At 30.4% G+C, this 14,296-nt stretch overlaps 1 protein-coding gene across 7 annotated transcripts in view; it reads left to right on the forward strand.

The window, feature by feature from the left end:
- Positions 1-8,535, forward strand: part of LOC118190273 (uncharacterized) — a 182,344-nt gene extending 173,809 nt beyond the window's left edge. For 6 of the 7 annotated variants that reach the window (XM_085827602.1, XM_085827618.1, XM_085827614.1 and 3 more), the window contains 5 exons: positions 1,910-2,033; positions 4,748-4,932; positions 5,079-5,210; positions 5,680-5,784; positions 6,122-8,535. In XM_085827602.1, coding sequence (XP_085683728.1) covers positions 1,910-2,033; positions 4,748-4,932; positions 5,079-5,210; positions 5,680-5,784; positions 6,122-7,282 — 1,707 coding nt within the window. In that variant the 3' untranslated portion in view covers positions 7,283-8,535. The remainder of the gene's footprint in view (positions 1-1,909; positions 2,034-4,747; positions 4,933-5,078; positions 5,211-5,679; positions 5,785-6,121) is intronic. The other variant, XM_085827631.1, reaches the window with a different exon arrangement.
- The last annotated feature ends 5,761 nt before the right edge of the window (positions 8,536-14,296 follow it).

The raw sequence follows: 14,296 nt of genomic DNA on the forward strand, positions 1-14,296 counted from the left end.
CTCTTTTTTCTACAACTGTCTTCGTACCCAGAATGAATTTTGGAATTTGAATTGAGATGGAGAGATAGTGATGTCAGTGGATGATTTTGAGAATCTATTTTTGGAATGTTGGAGGGAAGCAGTTGTGGAAATCTCTTTCAAGTGCAAAAGGCATCTATTGAAATTTTTACTTTATGCTGACCACACAAAAGAAATTAATTCACTTCTGGTTATTGTCGTAGTGGAAAGAAGAAAAAAGTGCTAGTAATCTTCACTGCGTACGAGATACTAAGCAGTCTTAGAAATATGGAAATAGGTTCATTTTTTTAGTGACAGCAATAAAGAGAATGCCAGAAACAACGATTTTTACATTGTATACAATTACTGCAGTAATTACACTATTTACAAACCCTTTAACTGATAGTCATCCAACATATACTGCATTTTCAGGTTTAGGAATAAATTTTCATATCCCTATCAGCCAAATGATTTAGATATTCAAATACAGTAGACACTGCTTAATGTGATAGTGGTTAACGTTATCATTCACATATTGTTTAAATATTGACAAATGTCAGCAAGTATGAGATTAAGTCACCAAAGTGCTTAACTTTTATTTTAGACAATTATTTAAAATTAGGCAAAATAAGCAAACTTTTCTTAGTTTTGGCACAGATTTTTAGTAGCTGTTAATTTCAAGAACAATCAGATAGGTCTCTCTCGTTTAGACAAATGATGCAAGAATATATATATTGCAGAAGCTTTTTGAAACAAACCCCTGCACGTCTTGTAATAAACTTCCTGAAGAATGGCAAGATAAAATCAGTGAATTTGCTGTAAATACTGATATAAGGAATGGAATGGCATTTAAGTATTAAGATTAGGGTAGAGCATTGGCCAAATAATTTTTCGAAATGTTACAAACAGTTCATAAATAAACTTGCATTTTCCTAAAGCAAGTTAATGCAAATTCATAATTAAAATGCTGTAAAAGTACTTATTTATATGTTTCTAATTATATTAAATTAGTTTCTGCTATTTTGAGGGATATTTTTGTAATCATTTAATGTTGTCAGAATAGCCACGGACATTATTACCACATTAAGTGATGCCTAGTATTACTATAACTAAATTTTGATTAAATGTTTGAAATTTAGTAGCTGTTAAGAATCCTACATAGATCTTGTTGTTAAGTTGTCAAAAATCCTCCCTCAGACCTTTAAAAAATTTAAAGGGTCTTAGGGGTACCAACATTTTCTTTGCATCTGGAAATAAATTCAGAAAATTTATTTTTCAGTTATTTTTCCTCTGTTAGTGAACTGTGCTGAAGAAAAAAATATGTATGTTTAATTAAGAAAAGATGTTATAGAATGAAGTATATTGGCATATTATTTTGCATTTTGTATTATGTATGTAAACTGTATTATGATAATCAGTAGTTAGAATCATTTTAGAATTACATGGGTTATGTATTTTAAACTTGCAGTACAATTATTATGGAAGAATTTACAGTACTTAAACCACCTCTGGCAGTTTAACTGATTTATTTTTTCCCCTATATTTTCTTTAAAAAGGATAGTTTTATTGTTGAATTTAAGTTGTTGTATTTTAATATTTACTATTTTAATCATTCTGATTATCAAAAGTTATTTCATAGATCATTATGTAATAGCATTAGTGCTGTCCAAACAGTTGTGTTTAATTTGTGTTATTTAACATTGGATGGATTCATATTTATGATATTATTACTTCGAAATAACTGTATAAACATTATGTTCCATATTTCCTAAAAGATTTTTTTTGAAACTGTTTTGCTTATTGTTTTGCCAAATAACAATAAAAGTTTACTCATAGATGATCCTGTATTAGGCATTTGCAATGATGTATAACTTGCATTTTATATACATGTGTATTTATTTATTTATTTTAGTTGCAATACAGTGAGGAATCTGTTAGAAAAGCTTTAAATAGAGGTTTTGATATGACACCTGCACCGGCTCATTCTTCATTCTTGAATCCTACTATGTCCTCAGGCTCAAGCAGATTGAATTTGGGTAATAATCATGTTATGTTTTGATTTCTGTGCTCTTTTCATTTATTATGTATTGTTATAATAATCTAAAAGGAAAGTGTAGTAGTTCCTGATGGATATATTAATTGATAGAATAGAGCTTAATATAACATTTTTATTCAGAAGAATTACATTTTCAGGTAAAAAATAAGTACTATAAATTAGAATTTTTTCTTTTCATCATTATTGCTGTGTATGTCAAATATTTAATATGTTAAAATTTAGTTGAAACATTTTATTTTGTTGAAAAATTCTCTTTCTGTTTTATATATAAAAAAATATTGTCCGTTCAGCTGATTTTGGTTAGTGCATTTAGCTGCATGCAATTTGAAATTACTACTCCTTTAGAGGAATATTAACAAAAGATACAGATTTTTAATATGTATCTTATAATTTTTTAAAGAAGTGTATCGATCGATTTGGATGTATGCTTTGTAGCTTTATGTCTTTATATTGATGAAGCTCTAAACTTTTACTGCTCTGAAAGTAAAGGGTATGATTTTTTTTCTTTGTGTATAGGGCCTTAAATTGTGTTTTGTTAATGCAGAGAGTTAATTATAGCATATTTTTCAACTTTCTGAACTTTAATTCTCTGTTGCATGAGAAATCAGTTATGGGGGGGGGGATAGTGAAATTTCCTTTCAATTCTTTAAATTAAAGCATATGGGTCTTTTCTTCACTGTTATCGTATTACATTGACCTTTTTTATTTGTAGTCATTTGTATAAATCTGTGCTTAAAAAGTCACTAAGTAGTTTATCCTCCATAAAATGGTTTTTTGGTTCTTCAGTAGCCACATTATTAAGCAAATGGTAACATTATCCTTTTTATCTTTTTTAATGTCAAATCTTTATTATGTGTGCTATTAAAACAGAGATATTCAAAGAGTGTTTTTTTTTAATTATTATTTTTTTAATGAATGCTTGATAGTTTTTACATTAATTATGAGTAATATTTCTTATTTTGCATTTAGAAGTCTGAATTCTGTGATACCTATGATGTTTTTAAATACAGAATAATTCTTTTTAGAAACAGAAAACACATGGCTCTAGATCTAAACCTTTTCAGCATGTACTCTTTAAAAAATACTGTATTTACTATGTTAGACAATAATCAAGGTTCTAAATGATTAGTTACTGGCAAATAGTTTTGGAACATTTTAGATATTTTTATTATGTCGTCAAAAATTTTTCTTTGATGAAAAATGATTTCATGATGGTAATGTAATAAGGATAATTATGAAAATAATTTCTGTATTATAATTATTGTCTATTTCAACATGCTACAAAGAATAGACATCATATTTCTGTGAAGTATGTTTGCTGCTTATATTAGCACTCCCCCTTCCTCTATGTAACCCCCACTTTTTTTTTTTTTTTTCTCTCTGAGTTTTCTTTCTCTCCTTTTCTATATCATTTATATACTCGAGAGAGTTCAGACATTTTCTGTTTGTATGTGCATATCGTGTAAAAATATTCTTCTTGTTTACCATTTTGCCAGAAAATTTTCAACTAAAATAGCAAAAGCAGATTCAAAAAGACACAAAAAATTGCAAATGACATCAGAGATCACGTGAATTTTTGTGATGTCATAGTTACGCAGGCTCATATGACCTCTGACATCATCGCAAATTTACCGTGTATTGGTTCTGTAAGTTACAGACTGTGTTCAATTCTTAGTCTTTTTGATTACATACCTTAGCTTTAATGAAAAAATTTTAAAACGATATTGCTTATTTTCAATTGTTTAAAAACCCATTTCTTTTTTAATAAATTTTCATTTAATTTACTTTCAATCTTTAAATGAATTTGCTGATATTCATTCTTAAGAGATCCCTCACGTTTAGACTGTTATATTAAGCTTTGTATTAAAGTTTTTTAGTTGGCAATTAATTTTTTTAATTCATTGTTTTTTTGCTTAATTGTGGGATGCTTTTCAGTAACTTTTCCGTTCTGTGTGGTGGATCTGTTTCAGAAAAATGGCATTGCTTTGATTTTCAAGTCAAATTGCTTAGTCCATTGCTTAGTTCTTAGCAATATTATAATCAGGAGTATGAATTTAATTTATTTCTCTGTTAGGGTAGCCAATATATGGCACCCAAGCTGCAAGTTCTTTGTTTCGATTAATTATCACCATGGAACTGGGGGGGACTGACTTAAAAACAAAATGCACGGGGGACGAGGGAGGGTGTGAGAGGTCCCGAAGCATTTTTTCCCTCTTTCTTTTTCCTTTTTTTCACTTCCCTTACCTCTTTCTCATTATACTGGCATCAGGCTGTGCAGCCTTGAAAAGAAAAGCCCACATCTAAATGAGATTGCCAGATGTCAACTTGTATCTAAGCCTAAACAAATTGTTTTTTAATATAAATTATATTTAATTGACAAATTATTTAAAAATAAAAGCATTTTATGATATATTAAAAAAATCTTTGAAGTCACAAAAAGTAGCAGAAGAAAATGATGGATTTCGCAAATCGCAAATATTAAAATTTCAGTAGCATAAGTTTGTCAAAAGTCACAAATTTGCGCAAAATCGCACAATTTGGCTACACTGCTTGTATATGCTGAATTAAACTTTTGGTTTTATGAAAAAATATTAGAATATGTAATGCTATACTTGCTGTTGCAGGAGAAGTGTATTTTCAGTAGTTGTCAATTTTTTAAAAATTTAAATCACATTTATGTTGTTTTAAAAACAGGTTCTAATAAATCTGATGAACATTCTGCTGGAAATAACCCTATGTTAGACCATTCTGCCTTAATGCATCATGATTTTAAAAAGTGGATAGATGATCATCCTGAATTAGTAGCAGCTAATCCTAATTTAGTCGCTGCTGCTGCTGCAGCCATGGCTTTCAGCCCTGTGTCATCATTTCCATCTCATGTAAGTGAAAATGTTAGTATTTTTATGTTTTAATGTTTTACTTGCTTAAAAAAAATGAAGTTACTTAGAAATTTTGCAATAAGATTGTTTTATTTAATATATTTCTGATAGCATAGTTGATTTTTTTGTTGTTTTGTTTTGCATAGACTGAACTGCTAGAATTACCAGAAGGTAGAAGAAGAGGCCGTAGGCCTCGATTAGATCCAACTAAACTTGATTATGACAAAATCACCGGAGAGGAAAATGTTTCAGTAATAAATAGGGTCACTAATAAGAAGGTTTGATATCAGTATCTTTGCTGTCTATAAATTATAATGATTTCTTAGGGAATTGATTATTATCTAAGATGATAAAAATGTAATAATAAATTAGAAGAATTTATTTATTTGTTTATTTAGTTTTTAATTTTTTTTTAAATTTAAATATGGCATAATTTTTTATTATTAAAATCTCTGATTTAGTTAGCAAGGAATGATCTGCACTATTCCCATTTTTCTTAATAATGGTAAATGGTTTTTCTTTTTTCCCCATGATTAATGCTTTATTAACATCTTAACATTGCTAAATTTGTTTTTATCCCTGCCTTTTATTCTTAGCAGCACGCTTTTTATGGATAAGGTGCATTGATTCTTTTCTTGCACATAGATATTCAGATGGATTTAAGACTTTTGTTTTCCCTTTTGCTATAAAAAAATCATGCTGACAGATTTCACCTTTTGCTAATTTTTTCCCCAACGTCTGATGCAGATAACTGGAAGCAAAGCTCCTCCCTTGAAGTACCTTGCAGAATGGTTGGACAAAAATCCTATGTTCGACGTTGATCCGAAATGGGGACCATTAGTCCGCGAAAAGGTGCTTTTTTGCTTTGCATGCAACTTTTTTTCCCTTTTAATTTAGAGTACTTTGTTTGCGGTCACTGCTTCACTAATTATATATAATGCTTGTAAAATACAGATGTGTGTGGAATTAAACGTGCTATGTATGTGTTCCCTTAAACTAATTTACAAAAACTCTTATATGGGACAACAATGTATGAATAATATTCCAAAAAAGTATTTAATTCTAAAAACATTTTGTGGAGTTTATATTTAAAAAGAAAGTATATATATATGTGTGTGTTTGTGTGTATGTATTTAAAACATTATTACCTAGTGCAAGAGCATTTTATGAGCCTTTGTTCTCATTGCAGGGTAACTTACCTAATAATATGGCAAAAAGAATAGTCACTCCTTCAGAAAAGAGAGGACGCCGAACTGCAGCTTCATTGTTGGCTAGTGCTCATCAGAATTTAGCTCCCCCTGCCACAACCATGTCTTTCCCCTCAGCTGGCTTAAATCCTTTAAGTTTTGCTAACACTGGAATGCTCAGTGGTTTTCCAAATATGAAATTCTTCATGGATCCGCCTAAATCTAGTACAGCATCTACAACAACAACATCAGCTACATCAACCACTTCAACAAATCCTCCTATATTTTTGCCTTTTGGTGGTTTGGCAAGTATGGGTTTAACTAACCCATTATTTGGATTCCCTGGGTTCAATTTTCCTGGACTTCAAGGTTCATCACCATTAGGAACCAATTTACCTGCAAAGGATCATAAGGATTCTGATAAGAGTAGAAATGAAAAAGACTCTAGCAGTTCATCTCGAAAAAATATACCTGCATCTTCTTGTGCTACCTCAAGTAGCATGAGTTCGACGACAACTTTGCCTTCATCCTCATTACCTTTCTTATATCCTCCTGGACTTCTGTATAATCCATTAGGCTTAGGAGGTTTTACACTGCCACCAAATCTTCCAGCCTCTTTTGGTTCGTTTACTCAAAGTGGTCTGGTCAATGGACTTGGTTTGAATAATCCATTATTTACCACAAGTTCTCTTAGTACAACACTAAGCTCTTCAATGACTGCAGCAACTGTTACATCACCAGCTGCTCATAATATTTTATCATCAGTTCCAGTTTCTAAAGCTCATACCTCTTCTAGCAAGTTGCTTTCAACCCAAAGCCACTTTGCTGATGGCCAGGAAACTGATGATGAAAGCCTAAAATCATTAATGGGAAACCATGATGATGACGACGACGACTTAGATGATGGAAAAATGGAGATTTATGACAATCCAGACAAAGACGACAGTGATAAAGAAACATTCAGGGACGTTACTGGGCGAAGTCCTGCATCCAGTAGTGCTACTGCACAGATATCTAGTAAAAATTCAAATAGTGACTCTGAAAGTGTGTGTTTAGCAAAAACTAATAATGAAAATCCTAGTTTAGAATTACCAACTAAATCTAGAGGAATGCACGATGATCCTACCTCAGATAGTACTGACACTGAAAGTAAACATTCTTAGTGTATGAAGAACTTAAAACTGTCTGTGGGCACTGTGATGCAGCTGTATATTATTTAATTTTTTTTTAACATTTCCTTCCATTGTGATTATGATTGTGGTAGGAATGAATGAAAAACATGAGATTGTGAATCAGAGATAAGTATCATGCAATGCAGCTTGTAAAAATATAATTTTATTTATTTAAAAACATTTCTCTTTTCTTGAAAGACGAAATGAATCTTAAATCATTTTCTTAATTTTATGTTTGTTAATTTGTGTCATGTTTTGTCACCTCATTTCATGTTTTAACACCAGTGGCTTTCACATCTATTACATACGATTTTTAATGGGGGGATTACATACTATTTTTATCATTACAAATCATACTTCTGTTATCTGATTATATTTTGTAGCAGATTATTTCTGTTTATAAACTTCTTATATTGCTGCTTTCAGTAGATTCAACATTCCTACATGATGTGGTATTCATCCGTACTTAAAACTATAGAGGTCATTAGTGTGTAATATTTATGGCTGGTAATTTAGGAAACTTAAAAGCAGTAATGTTACTGTTTTGCAGTTTTAGTAATGCAATCCTTGTGTACATACCAACTATTTTCAGACAGGCAGCTTATTTATTTTATTACAGGGAGGATGTAGACCAAGAATTACATCATTATCATCTCCATACTTTCGGAAAGATTAAATGAACTCAGGCAATTTGTCTCCGGCCGTGACAGTCAAAGTCTGTAGATGCTTAGATTGAAATTAACATCTGTTTACTGTAGTTTTCATAAAATAAATAAATAAATAAAACACCAACAGTACAGAAAATGTTACTCTTATGTAGTGCAGTTATTCTCTGAGAAAATACATGGAAATTTATATATGTAAAAAGAAAAAAATACAAAACTTGTTTTAGCTGTCATATTAACGAGACATTTCTGCTTCTAGCCAAATGCATATTTGTCATGTCTGTATCTAGAATGTGCTGTCACCTAAACAAATGCAGTTTTTGTAATGTGTTGTTTTGTGTCATCCTAATGTTTTGTGTCTTTTGGTTTGTAAAAAAAAAAAAAAAAAAAAAAAAAATCTGATGGCTTGAAAATTATTTCTTATATCATGAACTAAGTAATTTCCTAGTTGCCTCATTACTAGACAACAAATCTGCTGTATTGTGTAAAATAAGTTTGTAAAAAGAGAGAAGATATTGTTTAATGAAAATTTTGACAAATGCAAAAATTAAAAAAAAAAAAAAAAAAAAACTTTGCTAATTGGACTGATTTTAGTTTAATACAATATATTGCAAATATTTTCCATATGTTTCAATTGATGTTCAGTAGTTAAGTTAATTTGCTATTCATAATTTGCATTTTATTACTCAGTGTGATAAAAAAGATCTAAAATCAAATTAGTTAAGTAATAAAGTATGTTAAATTTAACTGGGGAGACAGTATTGATTAATTTCTCCATTGCAGGAGGGGTTGATGATGGTGTAATGTATAAACTTATTCTGGCAATCCAATCCACAAACACTCTAGTTCTGAAATTAAATGTTCTTCCATTCTTTCAAATCTGAAAATAAGGTTTAAAAAAAGTAGGATCTTCCTCCTCAGCAGTGCCTTGAACACATTTCTAATGGCAGAGATGTTCCATTGTTTTTATGTAAGGGAGTTATATAAACCATTGAGTGGGACAAATCTGTCAGGAATCATTTTGGTAGTTTTTCAAACCAAGATGTTAAACTTGCAAAATTTCATATGGCAGACAAATGAGAAACTTGTGGCTGTCACAGAAGGTAGTTGGGTATCTTTGAGGGATAAGGCTAATAAATGCTTTACCTGCCTTCTGCTGATTGTGCTGCAAGATTGCTGGTCATATTCCTAGCATCATATAAAAACGCTCCTGTAGCAATATCTACTTGTTATAAAAGAACCATTTATTAAGGGAATCAGCCTGTGTCATTGCATTGCTTGACTACACAATGTTTGTACGAGTGTATTAAATACTTAATTTCAAAAAATGTGTTGTGTTTCTTTTAATATGAACTTAAATTCTTTTCGTTTTCCCCTTAAATACATGAATCATTCACTTTTCTATTATTTTGTGATAAAATTTGTTGTAAGAATTATCATTATAATAATTTATTAATAACATCATAAATGATTAATTTCCTAAATAATTTTTGTTTAGTTTCCCAAATAATTTTTGTATATAAGTCAATTTTTAAATATAACATAAAGGATTTGACATTGTTATTGAGTATTAATCAAAATCTTTTCCAAATGGGACCTAGGTATCTGAATTGATAGATGTTCTTAAAGTTGAGAAGTGGTTACTGAAATTATCTGCTAAAGCAGTGAATTAAACCTTTATTATTATTATTATTATTTATAACTATGGCTATAATATATATTTTATGAATAAGATCTAATTAATGAATGAATAATATTGGGATTTTCAGTGAGCATTAAATGTTGTCCCAAGACTTAAAGAAATATAAAAAATGTACAATAAATTTAAATTAATTATTTTAATATTTTATTAGCATATGTTGAAAATATTTTCTCAAAAAGTTAAACTCTGGAAACTCTTATTATCCGAAGTAAATGGGACTGAGTTAAGTAATTAGTTGTTATATTTATTTCAAGCTCGAAATTATTTTGGTGAACTTAATGTTTTCATCATTACAGAAAAGAAGTTTTAATATAGCATCTCTAGCTGCTAACTTTCACGCATTATAAAATTAATGATTATTTACCTTTTTCTTAAAAAAAACTGATGAATAAATTTATCTTTAATTGAAAGCATAATCTTTGTATTTAGATGGCATTATTAGAAATAATACACTCACTAAGTGTAATTTTTACCGAGTCTCAAAATACAGTAAAAGAAAAGTCTAAAAGAGACTAGGGTGAAGGCATAGTAGAATATAAGTAAATGCAAAGAATAACAAAATCAGATATTCAAGAAATAAGTGTTCTAGGATACTGAGAAGAACAATAAGATGTTTTTAGAAAATTTCACAGAACCTAGTTATATTTCATATTGAGGTGTTTCCTGCAATATTCATTAAACATACTTCAACACCAATTTTTAAATTGTTTGAATAACCATTCATTTGAATAATCAATTTCTGTTTGTCAAAGCTATATTGTAATTACACTGTGATATATATCAAAAAATTATTTTCTTCTTTCAGATGTTTTAAATCTGCAAAAAGCATATTTAAGTTAAAAGTGCAAAAAGCATATTTGTTAAATCAAAATTTCATTTATAGAAATTTATTGCCATATTAATAAAATATTTATTCAAATCTGTTGAAATATAAGGCAGCCTGCAGAATAAGAATTAAAGGGAGGGTTTTGAGAGATTTAAAGAAAAGGTTATTTTTCAATCTTTAAAATGATACTTTTTGGTAGCTAGTGCTTTTAGAAATACTTTAACCTATATAAATAACCCCGTCTTGGAAATTGTTTATTACCTTCCCGTACATGCTTGACCCTGTATGATTCTCAGTGCAGCTGCAAATTTGCAGCTTTCTGAAAGGGAATTTCTCTTAATTGGCAGCAGCATTGTTGATTATTATTTTGATATTTTCAGAAAAATTTAATTCTTATTCCTTTCCAACAATGTTGTTTACTGTCATCGTTGATTTCCAAATCCAGGTTTTTGCCATAAGTACCCAGCTTTTCTCATTTTCTGTTTTGTTTGAACATTTGCATGCAAACTGAAACCTGATGCCTTAAGTAAAATTATTAGTTAATGGAACTTGGAGTTAATTATAGTGAATGTATTCACATGATAGTATTTAGGATCATCTACCTACATATAAATAAAATTATCATTTTTCAGAGTGGATACTATTGAATCATAAATGAACGATCTCTTATTTCATTTTATAGAAAGACATCATTTTTAGGAAAAAAAATATACTCTATTGTCAGAATGTGATGATGAACATCTGTAAATTTCTCATTAAACCAAAGTACTTTCATGTAATTTCTTTTGATGACATTCAGCTGAGTGGCATATGTCATCTTGATCATTTTATTTATTGTAATTTTTTGTCTGTCTTATCGTATTAAAGAAGCCTTTTATGGGAAGGGTTAGATTATCTTCTCATTAGGCTGTAAACGTTCACAGAAGTGGTGTTGATTTAAATAAGATTAAGAAACAGGGATTAGAGAATACTTGATCTATGAAGTGTACTTATTGGTTACACTGGGTCACATGCTCTTTGCGATAATTTTTTGGTGCTAAATAACTAATACTTGATCTATGAAGTGTACTTATTGGTTACACTGGGTCACATGCTCTTTGCGATAAATTTTTGGTGCTAAATAACTAAACATCTGAAGTACCTAAGGAAATAATTCAGAAAAGCAGAATAAGCTCATAAAACTAGTTGCACTGTAGTTGAACAAAACAGAAAAACCAGACTGTCAGTGGCATTTGCCGGGTACAAGCAACTAATTTGAAAATGACTGAAATTTGAATTGCAAAAACTTGAACTTAGGTAATTACAGATAACACGACAGACAAGTCGATAATATTTACAGAATGTCGGAAAAAGTATTCGATGTAACAGTAGGTAAAGGTTAATTCTACTGTAGTTGTTTTGTTGCCAAAAAACTTCTGGCTGTAAGAAATTCGCCAAGAATATGTTAACTGATAAAACCGATAAGTACACAATAAAGTAAAAACAGTAATTGGCTACTGAGCCAATTTTTATCATTTGATTGTAGCAGGTTTTATAGACCCATTATAAATGTATATCTGCCAACTTTAAAAAATGTCTTTGTTTGAAGGTTTTGCATGTAAAATTAATTTCTTCATTTGGTTCATTTGATTGTGCCACGCAAAATATCTCTGTCTAAGGGAAGGAGTGCACTGTAAAGGAAGGTGGCCCGTATATCCACGTTATACATGGTTAAACGCCTGGTTGTCAGAATTCAAATTACCATTGCAGAGTTGCCAACTCTCCTGATTTAGGCGGGAGACTCCCGATTTTCGACCACTCTCCCGCCAACCCGATTTACAATATATTTCTCCCGACTTTTTCTTATTCTTAAAATTTCTCACGATTTTTATGGAACTTGGCTTAATACTTTGTTATATAAACAAAAAAAAAAAAAAAAAAAAACAGTGATTTTGGCAGTCTGGAAGCAATTGAATTTTCTCTAGGTTATATCTAAAACATAACCTTGCGAATTAGATAACTTCTGCTTTGTAAGTGAGAGCAGAGCATATACGTATCCAGAAACGTCGTTCTCCAGTTCTCCAATGGGGTCATCGTGCTCCACTACGTGTCATCTGGCATATATTAATTAGCCAATCAGAACAAAGCAAGCTGTTATTTGGATGTTCTTTAGTTATTTTGGTCATTTTGTCCTGAGTTGTTTGAGTATACGTGCCTTAGGGAAATAGTTTTAGAAATTATCATCTTTTGTTATGTCTGCCAGAAAGGTGAATTACTCGTGTACGTTTCAAAAATCATACACAGTTGACTTTCTTTGCATTATTTCCTCAAGGAAATGTAATAAAATTGTGATGTGTACTGCCTGTCGTTGCGATTTTTCGATTTCGCATGGTGGAAGGGCGGATGTTCTCAAACATGTGCGTACACAAAAGCACAAGGACAACATGAGTTGTGTTGAAAAAAATGAAAAATAACATTTTTCTTCAGAAACAGAGGACCAAAAAGTTGCTAATGCAGAATGTCTGCTGATGGAATTTTAAAATATAGTGAGCTGTCTAGAATTATGTTGGCCATCTTGACAGTTCCCCATAATAATGCAGAGTGTGAGAAAATTTTCAGTATTGTTGCGAAAACGAGGACTAAATTTAGATCTAATATTAGTGATGACACAGTAGAAAAGCTTTTATTATCGAAAGCAGGCCTACGTGGCAATTACTACGAACAAAATTATGAAGTTTCTTAAAGAAAGCAAAATCTGCCACTGTTTATAACATTTGTACGAAAACTAATTAAAGTGGTTTTCTTTTTTCTTAATCGATGCAAGTAATAAAAATGTTTTTTATGTGTAAGGTATTTTTGTGTTGCTTGCATTTAAGAATTAGTTACTATTTAAAGTTAATTCATTATTAAAACTTATATTTTCATCATTTAAAAAGTCTTTTTAACATTGTGAAAAATCTCCTGATTTTTGAGTGTATGCCATTGTTTAGGGACATTATTGATCAGCACTAGTGGTCCGATTAATTGTTTTTAAAAGCACTAAAAATTTGACTATGGTCCTGATTTGTATTTAAAACGTGAACTGTTGGTAGACATTTAAAGTACCCATAAATTCGTACTCTTTATTGCACTAAGAACATATTTTGCTCTTTTTAACAATGTGAATTCTTTTGCATGCATGGATATAGGCATGGCTCCTCCCTTTGCCTATAGTTGAACGTTGCCATGTTTGGCAATTTTAAGATTAATTTTTCAACAAAAATTTTGCTTTGAAGTTTTCTTCAGTTCATTGTTCAGGTTATCTTTCAGTGTATAATTAATTTTATGCTTATTGGCATCCTTTCCTTTAGACAAAGAGCTTTCATATGCTTTGCCATGCTCTGATATATAGCAACACTTGAGCATGACTAATTTTCACATTTTTTGTTTCTTTGTAATCCGCAGTGTCACTGCTGGTATTCTGCAAATGATTTCTTCATCATTCAAAATTTGAAAGTTTGGTTCTCTGTTTTCTACATTTATACAGTCAGAAACATCATCCTTTTATCCTCTAAATCGTGTGAACTGTTAAGTGTCAGTGTTGATTTCGTTTTTGATACTCGTAAACTACATGTTTATGATAATGCAAAATAGGAAAGCCGTTAAATGACCCATTATTGACAAGAAATGCCAAAGGATCCATTTTAACTGTGTATTAATGTTGGATAAGTTTTAGCACCTTTTACCAAGGGATATGTAGGTATGGTTAGCGTATAATTATTTAGTATACTCCTATTTCCACAGCTCTTCTGAAGTTGTCTAATTGATAAAAGATAACACATTCATTTGTAGAT

Source organism: Stegodyphus dumicola, chromosome 1 (assembly GCF_044657685.1).
Source record: "Stegodyphus dumicola isolate Sdum_Otavi_A_Nest chromosome 1, ASM4465768v1".
Classification (NCBI taxonomy): Eukaryota; Metazoa; Arthropoda; class Arachnida; order Araneae; family Eresidae; genus Stegodyphus; species Stegodyphus dumicola.